This window comes from Phyllobates terribilis, unplaced genomic scaffold, assembly GCF_046119375.1.
Source record: "Phyllobates terribilis strain yellow unplaced genomic scaffold, ASM4611937v1 Scaffold_3__8_contigs__length_932513732, whole genome shotgun sequence".
Lineage (NCBI taxonomy): Eukaryota > Metazoa > Chordata > Amphibia > Anura > Dendrobatidae > Phyllobates > Phyllobates terribilis.
The window spans coordinates 155940137-155960403 of record NW_027362763.1 but is presented as its reverse complement, the minus strand read 5'-3'; the positions used below and the strand labels follow the sequence as shown (position 1 = coordinate 155960403).

Sequence of the window (20267 nt, the reverse complement as noted above, 5' to 3'; positions counted from 1 at the left end):
AATTAGGAAGAGCAGCTTGTCGGCACGTGACTAAGTGTGCAAATCACATATGTGCTTGCGCGGGCGCCAAACTGAATTCTTGCCCCAAGTGCCAGAAAAACCTAGATACACCTCCGGGTTAGGATGTATAAAAAGAGAGATAAAATCCCGCGATCCCAACGTATTGTTACTCCTCTATAAATCACTGGTGAGGCCACATCCAGAACATAGGATCTAGTTTTGGGCTCCACATTTTAAAAAGGATATTCAGAAGTTAGAGTCAGTTCAAAGGCGGCAACTAGATTATTACAAGGGAAGGAGGCCTCTCATATGATGAGAGGTTGAAAAGGTTGGGCTTGTTTAGCTTAGAAAAAAGATGCCTCAGAAGAGATCTCATTTACATGTATAAATATATGCAACAAGAAATCCCAAAGGCATATTGCCCTAGAGCACACAGTAAGAGCCACAGACTGTGTGCAATTACAAGTACTAGACTCCAAAAACATATATACCACGAAAAGAGAAAATGGAGCTTTTGTTGGAAGATAAAAAATGTATAAATTTTATTAACAAGAAGTATAAGACAAAACAAGACACATAATAAAAAGACATGTGCAAGAGGGCTTGAATAAATAGCAGCGGGCACTGGCAGAGCTAGGGGGGGGATTGCGGGGGATACATGCCAAAATAGTAATCACACATCAAAAAGTGTAGCTCGCACCCATGAATCCCCTAGAACCCTCACTGTGGCAATTAGACTCGACTGGGTAGGGCTCTGCAGATAAACTGTGGACTGTGGCAATATTATAATTGTTCAATCACTGATAGGTACTTCAGCCATAGTAGTCCAATAGACAGCAGAGAAAGACCCCCATTGGGGCATGAAAAGACCACAGTAGAGGAGGATGGCAAGTGACAGTACTTACCCTAGGCCAATGTGCCAGAAGATAGAGGGGATGAGCCGCTTCCCAACGCGCGTTTCGCGTGTAATCTAATCGGCTTTCTCAAGGGTCTTTCTCTGCTGTCTTGTGTGCTCCTGTTAAAGGAGCACACAATGGAGATACCAGGTACATTCAGTTTATGGGTATTGATAGGATTAAACCTCCTGATAGAGGAGGTAATTGGGACCAAAAGATTCTACAGAGAGAATGTAAATGGATCTTCTGGCTAAAAACGTTGCAACCACATGGTCTAAATGAGCAGCTATCTTTCATTCCTTTTTTGTAGTGAGAGGGCTTTATTAAGGACTAGCTGGTTTAAGGCCAGACGCCGAGGAGTGGGGGTGCCAACCTCCACGACAGGCAGGGCCAGTATCAAGATTAGCTAGCCGCCAGGGCCATTTTAGTTCCTCTGCTATTCCCTCTCCCTTCACTTCCCACCTCGTCCTTCTACCCTTTTTACCCTTCACTCCGTTCGGGTCCATACGAGCTCGGGGGCCCCCACCATGTATACTTTTTGAGTTTATATTGCTTTACAATTTTGAGGTAACTCATATCATATATATTCTTGGGTTTTGGTGATCCTGACGTTTCTGTATTTATCTAATTACCGTGACTAGGCACTGCACTTTACTCTGTGGTATATGATCCCTCATGATCTCACAAGTATTTCAATGTGAGCTCTCTAGATCATATCAGTAGTGATGCAGGTATATCGAAAGGAGCTCTGCATCCGGAGTGTCATTGTGGTGGGCGTGGGTTAGCAAACACGCCCCCCTGCCAGCGCGAGGTATGAATAATGAAATCCGTTCATTACCGTCTGCGCATGAGCAGAAGCTATGCGCTCCACTTGCGGTCCATCGACCGGATGTTGTCTCACACCCGGCACCACTATGGGTCGCGCACAGGATATTGAGTCATATCCGGAAGCGCGCCGCTTTTTACCAGCGTGCAGCACATGCATAAATTGCACTATGGTCACTTTCTGTGATCACGTCAACCATCCTATGTATCTAACTATATGACTAAAGGGAAACGCGTCGGGAGCCCACCTATTAAAATACCGCAGATCAGATAAGTTGATATTATATATCTTATGAGCGGATGGTACTCTTTCCATACCACAATGTATGGTGGAATTATTTATGTGTGGTTTTGTGTATAGTCAAACCACGATTTATAGGGTTTGCCTCAAATCTAATTATTTGTCTGGCTGATCTACAATGTATTAATTTAGCCTGTCGGTTCCGCATGAACATATTTAGAGTGTAGACACCGCATAATGAACTTGGTGCCGCCTGTGTCCTACATTTTGGTTTGGAATCCTGCTAATTTTGATATGATCTGTTTGTTGAGTTCATCTAAGTAAGGACTCTACCCTCTCACCTTTACAAGGTGGGCATGTTTACAGTATAGGATCATATTCAGTTAGGGTCTTATTTGCCCCCAAAATTTTGGGGACAATTTTTAGCCCTATTGGTATCTAATTATACCTGTCTTCTCTTAGTACAATATAGTATATTTTATACATGTGGTGCACCTATTGCACTTTGGGTTTGATTTTAATTATTTCTAATAAAGTTCATTAGTTTTACCCCTCTGCTACTAATCACTAAGTTGGTTGGGTACCAAACTAGCTTTATATTTTACATTTATTTTTTCCACAGAAAGCACGCTTGCTTATTCCTGGTCTATGTTTGATATTGCTGCTCCCTCTCTAATGGCATATATCTAGGAATTTCTTCATTCATTTTACTTATGTTAGGAAACATAGTAAGTATAGAGATACATAAATTATACAATAAAGAATACTTTTCATAAATTAAACATATTCCAATCGATTTAGTCATATAATATAAATGTGTATATCGATATATATATATATATATATACATATATATATATATATATATATATATATATATATATATATATATATATAGATATATTCATATAATAATAATGTGATAGAAAAATGAAGATGGTATTGGATGATCTATAGGACATGGTTGGTGATACATTTGAATACAAGGTTACAAGTATATTTGTAGCAGTGCCACAATGGCTATACTGTCTGTCTGTGGTTTTCCACATTGTATTAAAGATTGTTAATGATTACCGTATATTTGCCAGTACATGAAAATTAAGATTGGTTGATATCCCTCTCCCAGTTGTGTTCTAATGTTAGTTCAGGTATATCCCTTTGGTAGGATCAGTAACCCTATGGTTGGGTTTAGTACTCTAAAAAGCAGATACATTGTCTAATTAGTGTATACTTTCAGCTAATGATATTATACAAGTAGTGTGTAAAAATATCCAAGGTAACAGCAGGGGTGAATTAGGGAAGATAAGGGAAAAACCTCGCCCCAGGTGGCATCCTTTCCTGACTGCAGGAGGCAAAATTTTCTGAGATTGAGTCTATTTGTGCACATTACCCACTTGTAATTTTCTTAGGGGGAGGCATCTGATGCCGATAGCTAAAAGCACCCATAGAGTAATAGAATTTTAAAGAAAAGCTCCCCAACTAGAGCTTTATCTACAGTGGCGGGGTCAGCCTACAAGCTAATGTGTTTTGGTGCCTAATTATCATCCATTCTTAGTGCTCATCAACTGCAAAGATTCTTCAGCTACATACAGCAATACATACATTATGTTATAAAGCTATTAGGTCATTTGTGTTTTAGGCTTTAGGACTTTTTTATAAAAATTAGAAAAACTAGCAACCTACATCAAAACACTGTAATCTGCCATGAACAAAAATTGTTAACTCTGTCACTAGAAAAAAAACAAACCTAAAAAACAAATTAAGCATATTATGGGCCCTCGTCGAGAAAAAAAAATCATATTTGCTCCCATTGGAACATTTAAATACCTTCACCCAAGTTATAAATTATCCCCGGCGAAGTAGTGTTTTATAGGTTAAAGAGGACTTTTTAGCATTTTTTAAAACTGGCCAAACATGATAAAAATGGCTGAAGATCTGAATAAAGCATTTTTTGGGGGTTATTTTTCACCTCCATTGTGGAGATATATTAGTTTGTAAAGTTTACATGCTAATTTCCACTATAACAAAAGATTTTGCTCTGGGGGGGCATTTACTTTTTCCCCTGCATGATGTTGCCGAAACATAGGCAGGCAGTATCATGCGGGGAAAATAAAATAAAAAAAAGAAAATGCTTAAATAGATGCACGTGAACTTTGCGGTAACTTTCAAAAGAGGGATAAACAAGAAAACTGGACAGGCAGGACAAAATATTAGCAGGCCAATGAAATGTAAAGGCTGGTGAAATGCGACAATAAGATTCTCCTGTTCTCTCTAAAATAAGAACATCTATGGCTTAATAGGACTGTTCAGTTTACTTATGGAATATACTGAATGTGATCCCACCCATGGGCCCAGATTTGCCTAAATTATTCCTGACTATCCCGAAGAATATATGAATTTTTTTGTTGATCACATACCACGGGCGACATCTGTCCAATGTTTTTTTTCCTAGCTGCTGTAGTTTGATTTATCCAGAGGCAAACAACCTTTGGGCAGGAACATATCACCTAGAGCTAGACAGCTTCATAAACAATGAGGGGAACAGTCAACAAATGCTCAGGAAAAAGTTAGGTACCAGCGCATTAAAAACTTGTAGTTTGTGCTTAGGAGAGATTTAGAGTCGAAGTCCCATATCAATAACCTTAGTTCAGTTGCAGAACTGTTGCCAAATCCGACTCCAATGTTGCATATATTACACAAATGTGTAGGTAAAGTTCAACTATATAGTGGAAATAATACCAGGTGAATGTGGGTTCTTCTATATTTGTTCAAAGGGAGATCATCACCTTCTAGGAAAGTTACAGAGGTATTGTCAGGTTATTAAATTGCTTTAGTTAGGTAGCATAAAAATAAGTTTGCAACTGACTTGCTTTTTAATTATCCTGCAATGAGCTTTTATATTAACTAATGTACATCTTGTTGGCAAAGATATTAGTCACGAGAGCCTGGTCCAGTAGATGCATTTCAGGCTAAAGAGTTAACTCTTGAAATATCAGCCACCTATCTCCAGCCCACTGATTTCTATACAGCAGTTGTCATCTCACCTCCCCCTCCCTCTCAGCTCCTGACCGAGCCGCTGTTAACAATAATGCAAAATCACTAGCCCCCTGGATCAGAATTTTCCAGAGCAGATCTCATCACTGCTCTCAGTTTCCTGAGCAATGTGCTTTGTTCAAAGACCTATTTATGTCTCTATGAAAATTTAGGGATAACAGTGTAGACTTCTGATCAAGTACCGACAGACCGTTAATGTGTCACAATAGCACAAGCTTAGCAGTAGGATGAAGCTACTGAACCAGAACTGTTACTCAAAGAGGAGTGCTGTCCCTTCCCCTGCAACAAGGAAGTTAAAGAGGCTGGAAACCTTTGTGCTGCTCAAGATAAAACTTGAGAATAACCTTCTAAAGGTTTTCGGTGAGTTTGTATAAATTGCCCAAGAGTACGGAAAAGTAAAAAAAAAAACAAAAAAACAACTTATTTACCAATTAACTACTTCCCATCCAAAGGTCCCTGTCAGTCCTTCAGTGATTATAATTCATTCATCATTCACATGATGAATCAGTAGGTACTTGGCAAATGTGGTAAATGACTACTGATTGACTATAAAGGTCATAATGATGGGCAAGACATCTTCACTATACAACTGGGGAGGACCACCAGTGCAGCAGAGTATTCAACAGTGAGCCTTTTTATGTCATTTCCTAATCTTGAGCAATTTATGTAAATCATGAAAAACTGAATTAAAATGTTTTGAAGTATGTTTAACTTGAAGGTACCAGAAAAATCTGCTATTGGGGAAGATGAGCTGCTCATACAAGTCACGAAAGGCCTTAACTCTTTTCTGTTAAAATTATTTGAAAGGTTTTGTGGACGAGGGCCAGTCTCCAAGCCCTAAAAGACACCAGAAAGTTGGCTAGTTTCCCAGCAATGCTGCTTGGCTTACTGAGAGAGAGATGAGGCCTGAAGAGTTCTTTACGCTATCCCACACATAAAGGGAATGTTTCATTAGCAGGATGGTGATAAAAGTTCAGAAGTGGGGAGGAATCGAAAGGACTGAGGCTTCCACTGAAAGCCAAAGTGGTGCTTCCAGAGGGTCCTAATATAGTGTAAGCCGAGCAATCTTAACAGCTTGGTTGTATTTATGTAAAGGAGTCCAAGTCCACCATAAGATTTGTGTCTAAAGAGGGAATTCCAAGCCCTCCACGCACATCAGTAACCCGGGGTTGAGCAATTTAAATGAAGTAATGCAGAACAGGGATGAGAACAACTTTAAAAAGGTATAACATTTTTGGAAGAAGTTAAGGTAGTGGATGATACGTAGACCATTCTTCTATTTTTTATTCAAAAGGATCTCAATAGTGAATGGTGGTCAATTTTATGTACAATAGACAACTTAGGAGTAAGTCTGATACTAACTAGTTGAGCCGGTTGACCATCATCTTTCCACAAATTCGATAATATGGCACCAGACACGTGCAGAGTATGCGTAAATCCAAAGCAAGTAGATCTCACTTTCCTGCACATGCTCAGGACATACGGCTTTAGACTTGACTGTGTGACTACTCACAGGAACTGCATTTGACTATTGAAACACAAGTAGCAAATAGCGAGTACATGATTATAAATTAGTTTTTTACACAATGCACCATTATATAAAAAAAATTAGCTGTGTCGGATATGTAGAAATATTCCAGGTGCTCAGTGCCCAGTCTCCAATAAAAGAACAAATACCCAGATGACAGTCCTTAGATGACTTCTATTTCATTAGGATCCTAGTGTCTAAACACAACAATCTAAAAAAGGTCAGGCCTGGACCAAGATTTGGTCATTTATTACAAAGCTCTATAATAAACAAATATAATAACATATTTCAGATCCCCATTTCTCGAGTCTCCAAATTACAGGAAATAAGCTGTCAGTGACATGCAATCACTTCAGCTCAAACGAACAAATTACAGCAGTATGTTATATTTGAGTGCTCTTGGGACTCGGTTAATAACCAGCCTTCCATCATAACTTAAGGAAGCAAAGAGCCAGGGGTCTGCAGAGGACCATTCCACGGCATACACACTGTCTTCATGCTCTTCGTAGGTAGCTATTATACTGTCCTGGAGAGGCTCTTTTGTTCTAAGAGGGAAACAAAAAAAAAAATACAATTAACTCAAAGGGAAAAACACAATGTTGCGTACTTGTCGAGCACATAATTGTAAGCATGGAACAAAAAAAATGACAAAAAGTGTCAAACATTGTCAGGACACCCTGAGGTTATAGATCACATGGATACTTTATTTCAATGAGGAACATTTTAATTTGTTTGGGCACTTTAGCCATTGTGAAAAAGGATGACAGGTGTTAAAAAGTTTAAAAAAATATTATAGAATATAGAAAAGGTCATAATGAAGACTTGGGAAACGGCAATTGATCCCAACAATAGTGCACTCTTCGTCATATTTTCAGCAATTTTTATTATATGCAGAATATGAAGAAACTATGTCAAGGTGTCCATACAAATAAGACAGTGTCTAAGTGGCCAAGAGCTCGTTCGGCCATTCGTTATCACTCCTGACCTAGCCATACAGATGCATGCATGATCAAGCCAAGAATGCATGTATTTAATGTAGAGGGATACGAAACCTTGATGATAAAGGAACAAGACTGAAGAAGACTCAACGCTTTCGAAATGCGGTGCTGGAGAAAGAGGTTATCAATACCATGGATGGCAAGAAGAAAAAAAAAATCAATTTTGGAACAAATCAAGTCAGACATGTCACTCAAAGCAAGGATCACCAACCTACGACTTTAGTCAAATCATACAAAAAGTACAATCAATGGAGAAAGACACCATGGTCGGAAGAATAGAAGGAACAAGGCAGAAAAAAAAGACCTGCAACCAGATGCAATCAAGATAATGGCAGAGAAGATCCTGATGGACCTATCTAGGCTTGCACAAGATCGATATTCCTACAGAGCGTTAATCCATCAAGTCACCATGGCTCGAGATCGAGCTGAAGGGACTAAAGCTAGCCATACATATCAGACCAATTGTCGAGAAAAAGCTTGTTTGGTGGTTCTTTATGGGGAAAGGATATTACAGCGCTGCCACACAACAGTGAAAGCAAGAAGACTGGGTGAAGAAATGCCAACATGCCGATTGTTCTCTTCCCTGACACCATCTAATGGAGAGCACAATAAAACCTAGGTAGACCACCCTCTGTTGAAAGAGCTGCTATTACTAGGATAGAGAAATTGAAGTTTAAAAATGTCAATAGTCATCTGGGCGGTGGTGCTTTGGTGATTAGTTACGGTCTCCTAATTGTTGCCCACTCTGCTTTGATTGATGCCTAGCTCAGCATAGAAGCGCTGACATCATACCCCAAACCATCAGCAATCAAGGCAGAGCTTGCAGGCTAACATCCAGGAGATCACGACTATTCACTACTGCAGCTCCTCCCAGATGACTATTGAGAACGGAGCATGGTAATTTTATGCAACTTCTATTTCTCCATTCAAGTAATAGCAGCAAACTCAACAGGGGGACTCTTACAAAGGTATATATTAACCCTTTAGCATTCTGGTAGTAGTTAGAAAACCACAAATTTCATGACAGGCCCTTATAAAGACTAATGAACATTTTTAAAGGCCTCATCTTCATTAATGGGTAAAATTGCAAAGAGCTTGTAAAAAAAAACCTTGCAATTTACGGTACCGCTTATTAAAAATCCTCTCCACTCTTAAGAATGGAAGAATTTTTAATTCTAATCATGTACAGCTCATTGCCTAGGTTGCCGGCCACCCTGCAGTCTTAGGGTAGCCGTTTACCTAGGCAAGGAGCACGTGCCAATTACACGCTTTATGCTTTAGAGTCTGCAAGAGCCGCTCTAAAGCTGGCCAGATTGCTGGAACTAACCAGCCTCAGTCACTTCTGAGCTTCGTTCATGCTGCAGAGTTAAAGTTGCCTTTGTTAGCAGCATTGGAGAGTGCTCAGTTCAGAGCAATGGTGCGAACGTACCCAAATTATCAAACTACAGGAGCTCACCACCCCCAGCAAACAAGAACCAGGGGGCAGAGGAGTGTTGCACTCCTTAAGACAGAACATAAGACAGACCCTTTAAGCATTCACTTGAAATATGCAAGAATAAAATATACAGCACTAGAAAGTAGAGTTATTATTCCAGGACAACAGACACGGTACATGACACTGCTGATCGGCCATTAGTGGTCGGGGAAAGACTTCATCGTTAAGCCTCATTCAATGATTCAATGGTCCGATTTTCATGTATGAGTGCTATCCGTAATTTTCACAGATATACTATCACAGGTACAAGTGCTATGGGGCCATTCACATATCCATGATTGTTCCCCGTCCATTCAGATCAATATCGGCAATGCCAGTCTATTGGTCAAACTGGACCACACTCGGATGACATCCGACTGTGGTACGATTTTCACGTACGGTCAGAAAGGAGGGTGGAGAAACTTTTTTTTTTTCTCGACGTACGAGAAAAAGTGATGATACTTGGACCACACGCTGATCAGAATCTGATCAAAATATTGGGTCAGTTTGATCAGTGATAAAAACTAACGTCTGAGTGCGGCGGCCTAACAAGCAGTAGAGGAAACAGACATACATTTCTCGAACACTGCCACTGATTTTGTTTTGCTTCTTAGAATTATGGTAAAACGTGCATGTTTAATACAGTGTGAAATTGTTTCAAATGCTTTGTCTCTAGCGCTTTCCTGTGCGAGCATTTATCGTGGCTTAGAGCAGTTCTGGTATTAAAACTGTGAAATGGGCAGGTTTCTTCACAGGCAGCGTCTTATGCTTCTACCTAAAGCTTTTCTTGACATTGGCAGAGATTGAATCTTTTTATAGAATGCTTTATGGAGCCGTCATGTGTCAGGATTTACTGAACGTCGGAGGCCACATTATTCAGATTTACATCAAATGATACGATTGGTATTACATCTAACCAGCACATATCAAACAACATCAGAGATATTCCATACACTGTTACAAAGAATTGATCAACATCTATGTGATTAGTATTTTTTTTCTATTAATATATAGGAAGCTTAAGAATACCAAATAAAACAGGTTAAAGGGATTGTTCACTTTAGAAAATAATGATACATAGAGCACATTGAGTCCCACTGCTGCAGTCCATACCATGTAGGTGTTACTAAACTTAGCATCAAGTGCTCAATTTCCCTGCAACACCTCCAGAGGAGAAAAGAAGCATTGCACAATATTTACTAAAATGAATGGGTTGTCAGTGTTACAGACATGTTGGGTCCACCAGTGTAAGGGAAGCTCTAGTGGTTCTGGATTTGTTTAATAAAGTAACATTGGACATTGACCTTGACAACCTTCTACTTCTAGCAAGCAGGGGCAATAATATAACGAGTTTGCCCCCTTAGAAAACAACAAAAGCAGGCTTGATTAGGTTTTTGACATTTCAGCTTTCCTTTTTATAGTATATTTCTTATATTATATCTTGTATATCCTCTTATTTATCAGTATATGTAGAATATAAATATAAGAAGTCACTATCTTCAATATGATTCAAGGGTTGTCCAGCCATATAGTACTGATCAGTATCAGATTAGTGAGGATCCTACTCCCAGCTCACCCACCGATCAGCTATTACTAGATCCTGTGGTGGGTGAATGTAAACACTCAATGGAGCTGAAGAGCAAAGCTTTGTTCAAAGTGTAGTGACCACAACTGGGAACTACAAATCGCCTCCTATTTAGTAAAAGAGGAGCTTGTAGTTGGCAGTGGCCTCTACACATTAAAAGGTGCTGTACTAGTCAGGTAGTTTGGCAATCCCTAATGCATTATTGTACTTTCTGGCAGCCCAACTATAGCATCTTAGTGGGTGGGAATTTGATGGAAACTCAAATAATATGAGATGGATTGCTACAGGAACACCATGGAAAACCCCCATTCATATTATTGAATCAAGTAATTGTATAGGTAAGAAAGTGTTGCATCCAACATTTGCATTACTGTATAAGGTCTGGGATAGAGGTAAACACATAATGGGTATGGGAGACTGTAATGTATACACCCCTATTTGGTTTAATAATACATACTTAGCGTTTTATAAATTAGAGGAATTTTAGAGCTGGATAGATAAGGGTATACAGTGCCTTGCAAAAGTATTCACCCCCTTGTGATTTTTTTCGCGTTTTGCTACCACACAACCTGGAATTTCACGGTTTTTTTTTTTTTGAAGATTTGAATCAGTTCATGTAAACATTTGGTTATCTTTTTATTGTGAAGCAAACAACAAATAGGAAAAAATAACAGAAAACTTCAGTGTGCATAACTATTCACACCCCCCTAAAGTCTTTACTTTGTAGAGCCTCCTTTGCAGCAATTACAGCTGCAAGTTGCTTTGGATACTTATAACCCAACCCTGACTTGTACTTTTCAACAACTTAGTCCCTGACTTGTTTGGAGATCTCCTTAGTCTTCATGGTGTTGAAGCCTCTGTGGCGTGACTTATATATACTGATAGACATGTGACACAGGTGGACTTCCTTTCACTAAGCATGTGACTTATGAAGGTTATTGCTTGCACCAGAAACTTTTAGAGGCTTCATCGCAAAAGGGGTCAATATATATGCACATGCCAAAATTTATTTATTTGATCCCAAAAATGTAATTTATGCCTATTTTTCTCACTACACTTCACCAACTTAGACTATTTAGTGCTGATGCATCGCACACAAATCGGATTACAAAAATATTTACATACAGGTTGTAATGTAACAAAATAGGTAAAAAGTCAAGGGAGTGAATACTTTCGCAAGCAACTGTATGTACGTTTCAACATGTGGTGTCTGAAGGTATTCTTAAAGGGGATATAAATGTGCCCCTGATATGTCCTGTGTAATGGCTGTGTCTGATCATGCATGAACATGGTCTGATCATACCATCTCCTGGCCAGGGGAGGAAGCAAAAGACGTAGTTACTTACCGGTAACGGGATTTCTCAGAGCCCATGATAGCACCACGGAGAGAGGAGATCCGCCCTTCAAGGACAGGAAACCTACAGATAAAAGGGCGGTGCCTCTCTCCCGCATCAGTTGTTTACAGAGCATGAGAGGACCACCAGGTTAGTAACACAAAATTTTACAATTTAAGACCTCGCTAGACACACCACGTGGCTACAATAATTAACCAATAAGCGTGCGCACCCACACGTGAAGGGAGGGAATGTACGGGTGCCGTCATGGGCTCTGAGAAATCCCGTTACCGGTAAGTAACTACGCCTGTCTCCTTCCCCCATGACGGCACCACGGAGAGAATTGCAGAGAAGTGACTCATTAGGGGGGACCACAGCTTCCAGAACCCTTCTCCCGAAAGTAAGGTCTGAAGAAGAGGTTAAGTCTAGCCGGTAGTGATTAAAGAAGGTAGAGGGGGAAGACCAGGTTGCCGCTCCACATATCTGCTCTATCGTAGACCCGGCCTTCTCCGCCCAGGAGGCTGCCACCGCTCTTGTTGAGTGGGCCTTCAGTTTCTCCGGGGCAGCTTCTCCACGTGAGGAGTAAGATAATGTGATGGCCTCCCTTATCCATCTGGCCAGCGTGCTCTTAGAAGCTTTCTTCCCCTTACGAGGACCCTGAAAGCAGACAAAGAGAGAACTATCCTGCCTACACTCTTGTGTTGCCTCTAGATACTGGATTAGGCACCTTCTGACGTCTAGTGTATGCAGGACCCTCTCTTTCGTGTTCCTAGGGTTAGGGCAGAAAGAAGGGAGGGTGATTTCCTGGGACCTGGGAAATCTTGACGCTACTTTTGGTAGATAGGCAGGGTCAGTTTTCAGAATAACCCTATCCTCCAAGATTTGTGTGAAGGGGGGGCCCGCCGATAGGGCCTGAATATCACTAACCCTACGTGCGAATGTGAGAGCTGCCAAGAGTGCTGTTTTTAGAGACAGAGTTTTTAGGGATGCTTCTGACAGGGGTTCAAAAGGTGCCTCCGTTAGGGCTGAAAGGACCAAGTTTAAATCCCAGGGTGTAGTATTTCGGGATGGGATAGGACGGGATCTAGTAGATGCCTTAATAAACCTAGATACCCATCTATCCTTGGCTAGGTCAAAATTATAGAGCGCTCCCAGGGCTGCAACTTGAACTTTTAAGGTACTTGTGGCCAGGCTCTGCTCCAAACCCCACTGTAAAAATTCCAGGATAGCAGTCAACGGAACCTCCCCACCCAACCTGGAACCTGAGACTGAAAGGAATTTCTTCCAGGTTTTCCTGTATAGTTTGGTGGTGACTGGTTTTCTACTTTGAAGTAGTGTGGTGATCAAATTTGGGGAGAAACCTTTGTCTTTCAGAAGAGCCCTCTCAAATTCCAGACTGTCAAGTGCAAGCTTGACACCTGAGGATGGAGGACCGGACCCTGAGAAAGAAGCTCCGGGAGAACCCATGGATCGGAGATTGACAACCTCCTCAGCCATGAAAACCATGCTCTCTTTGGCCAAAAGGGAGCTATTAGGATTACCCTCGCTTCCTCTTCTCTGATTTTCCTAAGAACAGCTGGAATCAGAGCGGTCGAAGGAAAAGCGTAAGCTAGAGGGTAATTCCAAGGGATCATAAAGACATCCACGGCTACCGGGTTCCCTTTGGGATCTAGGGAGCAAAAAGAGCGTGTTTTTTTGTTCTGATTGCTGGCAAACAGATCTATGGAGGGCCGGCCCCACCTTTGTACAATCTGCCGAAAAACCGCCTGACTTAATTCCCACTCGCCCGGCTTCAACTGAGTCCGACTCAGAAAGTCTGCGGTGCGGTTTTCTACCCCTTTTATGTGTAGAGCGGATAGGGATTGTAAGTTCTCCTCGGCTAAGTGAAAGATGACCTCTGTCGTCTGCATTAGGGAATGGGACCGTGTACCCCCCTGGTGGTTCAGGTATGCCACTACTACTAGGTTGTCTGACAAGACCCTCACGTGATGTCCTTGTAGTGTGTACATGAACTCCCGGAGTGCCTGCTCTACTGCTAGGAGCTCCTTCATGTTTGAGGACATTAGTTTCAGGCGTTCTGTCCAGACCCCCTGAACTACCAGGTTGTTGAGGTGGGCCCCCCAGCCCCCGTGGCTTGCATCTGTGGTCAGGACTTGTGGTGTCGGGATTGTTCAAGGAATCCCCCGGGCCAGATTGTGTATGTTCCCTCACCACTCTAGGGAAAGTGTGGTTTTTACAGATAGCGTTAACAGCCCTTCTAAACGCCCTTTTAGTGCTTTTCCTGCCTCTAGGATTTCCCACTGAAGTGTCCTGGTATGTATTTGAGCCCAGGAAAGCACGACGTCAGGGAACCTAGCAGGGACATGGCCTTCCGAAGAGACATAGACGGGTGGGATTTTGCCCGTGATATCAGGTTTAAGATTTTTTGAATTTTCCCTGAGGGGAGACGACACTCCTGAATTTTTGAATCCAGTATGACGCCTAGGTACTCCTGTATCTGGCATGGTTCTGTCTTGGACTTTACCAGATTCAAAAGCCACCCTAAGCGAGTCAAGGAATCCATGACCTTTTCCAGATGGGATTTGCAGTCTAGGAAGGAGCTGCCTATTATCAGGAAGTCGTCTAGGTATGGGACGACCAGGGTGTTCTGCTCCCTTAGATGAGCCATCACCTCTGCAACCACTTTGGTGAAGGCCCTTGGGGCTACGGCGATGCCGAATGGGAGGGCTGTATATTGGTAGTGCTTGACCACTCCACCCATAGGAACAGCTACCCTGAGGAACTTCTGGTAGTCCTTGTGTATCGGGACGTGATAATAAGCGTCTTTTAAGTCCAGGACGGCCATGAAACAACCAGGAAACAGCATTTTTATTGAAGATTTTATTGTTTCCATTTTGAAGGCTTCCACCTTCAACAGCTTGTTCAGCTTTTTCAGATTCACAATCGTCCTGTATGTCCCATCTGTTTTTTTTTCTCAGGAATAGTGGAGAATAGAAGCCCATGCCTTCCTCCCCCCCCGGGACCTCCTGGAGGACTGCTTTCCCTACTAGTCCCCGGATTTCCTGCTCCAAGGCTAGTTGCTCCTCGTTTGAAGATCTTTCGGGGGTTATAATAAAGTTTCTCTGAGGGACTTTGAGGAACTGGAGTTTCAGGCCCGATTGTATTAGGGTCAGAATCCATGAGCTGTTGGATATTAGCTCCCAGGCCGGGAGAAAACTTGATAGCCTTCCCCCCCACCCGGGGCAAATCTTCATTGGGGGGCCTTTCTGTTATCACTGGAGGGCTTGTTAAATAGGAATCCCTTGGTCTTCCTTCTCCTGTCTTCCCACCTATCCTGCTCTTTAGGGGGTTTCCTATGCATAAATCTTCTACTCCGAAAAGGTTTCAAGTAAGCAGTATTAGAAGGGACAGGAAACCGTTTCTTATTATCCCCTGCTTTATCCAGGATGTCATCAAGGGCAGGCCCAAATAGAAACTCGCCCTCATAGGGGATGGAGCACAATCTGGATTTAGTTTGTAGGTCCCCGGGCCAACATTTGAGCCAGAGGGCTAGTCTAGCCGCGTTAGCAAGCCCTGCCGCTCTAGCACTTAACCTGACAGAGTCCGCCGAGGCGTCTGTCAGGAAGGCCGCTGCCCCTTTCATTATCGGGATATCTTCTGCCTTAGTTGTGATTCTAGCTGGTCCAACCAGACCATTAGAGATCTGGCCGTACACGTGGCAGCTTTCGCCGGTTTTAACCCCCCCCAGCAGCTTCCCAGGAACCCTTTAAGAAGGTGTCTGCCTTTTTATCCATGGGGTCTTTCCATGTCCTCAAATGGAAGGGAGTATTTTTTTGAGGCTTTGGCTATAGCGACATCCAGTTTCGGTGCTTTCTCCCAAAAGGAGCATAAGGGGTCCTCAAACGGGTACTTTCGTTTAGGGGAAAGGAAGCCCTTCCTCTCCGGTCTTTTCCACTCTTTCATAATCAGAAAATTAACGTGTTCGTTGAGTGGAAAAGATCTGTTCTAGGCCGCTGAACATCATGTCTTGTATGGATTTTTTGGGCAGGGGATCTGTTAGACCCATGGTAGACCTGACTGCCTTGATGAGGTTATCTGTTTCCTCAACGGGAAAACAGCTCCGACCTCCTCTAACTGTAGACGAGGAAGAGGAGGAGGAAGAGGTGGAAGTGTCCGAATCCCCGTCATCCTCAGAACTACTAGACGTGGACTCTGGGGATATGTTTTTAGTTTTCTTTAATCTTTTGCCTTGAAAAGATTTAATAGTGTTTTCGACTTGCGACTTAATTAGGTCTCTAAGTTCAGAGGCAAATCTCGGGGTTCCCTCGCATATAGTCTGCTCAATGCAGGAGCTGCAGAGTCTCTTTTCCCAAGTAGTGGGCAATGCCTCAGTGCATAATGCACAAGTCATATTTTTTGTTTTCCCTTTACTCTTTTTTCCCTACGGGAGACAAAAGAGAGAGAGCAAGGGCCCCTAGTTACAAAGTGGACTTTCACGAAGCTCACTTACCAACCAGACGGAAGAGCAGGTACCGGTTCAGGAGGTGGAGCCATCTTTGTAGCTGGAGTCCTCCTGGAAGATGCCGAGGTGGAGTCCTTGCTGCGCTGTGACGATCTGCCAAAGCGCCCGCTTCCACTACGGTCCTGGCGCCACGTCTCTTCCGGTCCCTTTTTCCGTTGGGTTGGCGGTGGTGGTGGCGACTGAGGATGTAGCTGCTGCTCCTCAGGAAGTTCCTGGTGACTCATTATTATAGTATATATATATATATATATATATATATATATATATATATATATATATATATATATATATATATATATATATATATATATATATATATTTATTTATTTATTTTTTTTTTTTTTTTTTCCACACAGCGTGCCAGAGCCCAGAAGAGCAAATACTGGCATCCTCTGCTGTGTTTTAAGGCACTGGGAGTCCCTCCCATAGTGCCTGTAGTGACCCGGCCCCCCCCTTCCTCCCCCGCACATGTGGGGGGGTGCCTGCGCCTGCGCAGACTGGTTACCCAGTCATGCATTGCGGCGCCGCGTCATCCGGGGGCGCCTGCGCATGCGCGGTGAACCCAGAGGCTTAAATGCATGCTGCCGGGCCGCTAGCGTTCTCACCTCCGCAACTAGGGGGGTCTAGCACAGTCCTGGCGGCCTCCTCTTCGTCCAGACCCCCCTCCGCACACCCTAAAGGCCCACTGACCTCAGCGGTGGCGCTTCAGGACACCGCACCAGCCGAGGCAGGGGGACCCCCGCTGCCTGGAACGGACTGGCCGGGCCTGGAATCCCACGACGTCCATCTTCTGGCACCCCGCAGGTATGCCTCCTCCGGACTGTAGGTCAAGGACAGGAAACCAACTGATGCGGGAGAGAGGCACCGCCCTTTTATCTGTAGGTTTCCTGTCCTTGAAGGGCGGATCCCCTCTCTCCGTGGTGCCGTCATGGGGGAAGGAGAAAGAGAGTATATGGACATTACTGCATGGGATCACAGCTGATTCTTTATGTGAGGCAAAACATTTCCCTATCTGTTTTTAAACAATGTTTTACTTCAAAAGAAAGAATCAGCTGTGATCTCCTGCTGTCCTGTCTGTATACTCTTTTGCTTTTTCCCCCTGCCCAGGAGATGTGGTATGATCGGACCATGACCCTGCATGGTCAGACACAGCCATTACTCAGGACATTAGAGGGGCACATTTAGAAGATTATCTCAGCACAGGAACATTTAATTTAAACACATCCAATTGTAGAAGTTATTATTATTCCAAGATCTAATGATTAACCCCTTTACACCAGAAGGTGGTTTGCACGTTAATGACCAGGCCACATGTCTACTTTACATCAGCACAATTTTGCAACAAAATTTTTTTTGTTAGGAAGTTATAAGGGTTAAAAGTTAACCAGCGATTTCTAATTTTTCCAACAAAATTTACAAAACTAATTTTTAGGGACCACATCTCATTTGAAGTGACTTTGAGGGGCTTTTATGACAGAAAATACCCAAAAGTGACACCATTCTAAAAGTTGCACACCTCAAGGTGCTCAAAACCACATTCAAAAAGTTTATTAACCCTTCAGGTGCTTCACAGGAATTTTTGAAATGTGAAAGAAAACAATGAACATTTAACTTTTTTTCACAAAAATTTTACTTTAGACCAAATATATTTTTTATTTTTGCAAGGGTAACAGGAAAAAATGGACCCCAAAATTTGTTGTGCAATTTTTCCTGAGCATGCTGATGCTCCATATGTGGGGAAAAACCACTGTTTGGGCGCATGGCATGGCTCGGAGGGGAAGGAGCACATTTGACTTTTTGAATGTAAAATTTGCTTGAATAATTAGCGGATGACATGTCGCGTTTGAAGAGCCCCTGATGTGCCTAAACAGTGGAAACCCCCCACAAGTGACATCATTTTGGAAACTAGACCCCTGAGGGCACTGATCTAGATGTGTTGTGAGCACCTTGAACCCCCAAGGTACTTCACAGAAGTTTATAACATTGAGCCATAAAATTTTAATTTTTACATTTCTCCCACAAGAATGTTTTTTTAATCCCAAATAATTTATTTTCAAAGGGATAACAGGAGAAAATGGACCCCAAAAAACAGTTGTGCAATTTCTCCTGAGCATGCAGATACCCCATATTTGTGGGATAACTATTGTTTGGGAAATGCTTAGAAAAGAAAGAGTGACATTTTGGAAGGCAACTTTAAGGACCCCGCGATGACGTTGCGGGGTCTCGAATTCAAGAGCAGAGGGTTTCTGTCTCTCTGCTCCCTCACTAAATGCTACATTGATGGCAGAATATAAGGGGTTAAAGTGGCAGAAGTGGTGAGGCACCGAGTGCCATGTGTCAGCTGTCAGAATCAGCTGACACCCATCGGTGATCACACGTACACAGCCTCTGTGTGCGCGCAATCGTCGAGACGTATCCATATGTACCTGGTCATTAAGGCCCAGGCCACAGGGACGTTTAGATAAGTCTCACGTCAGAAAGGGGTTAAAATAAACTTTTGTTCGTGGGAAACCCCTTTAAATCTTTTGGCCCACTAAAAGAGGAGTTTGGGTTAACACAACCAAATTTACAAATATCTACAGTTTAGGCACTCATTCAATGCACAATTAAGATAGACTCCCCTGATAATAGTTAATAACCTTTTGTTAAGTTGGTTGTTGAAAAAGGAAATTCTAGGGGCCATATCTCTTTTATATACAGACTCTTCCTGAACGCCTATTTGAAGAAATTGCCTATACAAGCAAAGCAAAAATGGGAGGAAGATATTGTGACCAATCTCAGAGGATCAATGGAGCTCAATCTTGTAACGGATACCCCGATTATCATTTAATGAGGTACAGAGATTCTCCTGAATTATTCTAATCCATAGGATGTATAAGACACTTGGATTTTTATATAATATAGGATATCCTTCAGATTATTCATATCCAAGATGTAAATTGGAGGATGCTGGGTTACTTCACATGCTCTGGGAATGTTCTGAGTTGGGAAATTATTGGAAAAAGATTTGGTCTCTCATTAGGAGAGTATATAATACTGAGATTCAGGCGGATTCCAGAAAATGCATGATAGGGTGCTTTCACATTGCGTTCTGCGTCCCCGTCGGGGCATACGTCCTAAAAAAGGGGTCTCGACTAGTGATGAACGAGCCTGCTCTTTACTCGAGATTTATGAGCATGCTCAGGTGTTTTCCGAGTATCTTCGTAGTGCTCGAATGTTATGTTGGAGTCACGCCGAATGCATGATTTGCGACTGTTTGACAGCTTTAATACATGTGAGGAATGCCTGTTTCTTACACATTCCTAACATGTATTAAAGCTGTCAAACAGTCGCAAATCATGCACACGGAGTGACTCAAACATAACATTAAAGCACGCCGCAAATACTCGGCGAGCACCCGAGCATGCTCACCAAAAGGGTTAGCAGAACACACTTGCTCATCACTAGTCAGGACATATGCTGTGACAGGGGCCATAGACTGCAATGGTGACGGCAGAGCGAACATGCAATATGCTGTGCACTTTTTTCGGGAGTGTGCGCCCACAGGAGGCAGACACTAAGATGTAGGCTTCTAAGTCTGAGTGTCTGCCTCCTGTGGGCGTACACGCCCAAAAAAAGTGCACGGCATGGCTCACGTTCGCTCTGCCGTCACCACTGCAGTCTATGGCCCCCGTCAGAGCAAACGTCCAAACCCCGTTCTGCGGGGAATTTGGGACATATGCCCCGACGGGGACACAGAAAGCAATGTGAAAACACCCTGTTCAGATAGGGATTTCTCGAATATTGTATCAGGCTAGGAAACATATTGCA

At 42.5% G+C, this 20267-nt stretch overlaps 1 protein-coding gene across 1 annotated transcript in view; it reads right to left on the bottom strand.

Annotated features, from left to right (window-relative positions):
* Positions 1 to 512: 512 nt before the first annotated feature.
* The window catches only part of EIPR1 (EARP complex and GARP complex interacting protein 1), a 285709-nt gene continuing 265954 nt past the window's right edge, over positions 513 to 20267 (bottom strand). The window contains exon 9 of the mRNA XM_073674209.1: positions 513 to 7089. Within this exon, the coding sequence (XP_073530310.1) occupies positions 6915 to 7089 (175 nt within the window). The 3' untranslated portion in view covers positions 513 to 6914. The remainder of the gene's footprint in view (positions 7090 to 20267) is intronic.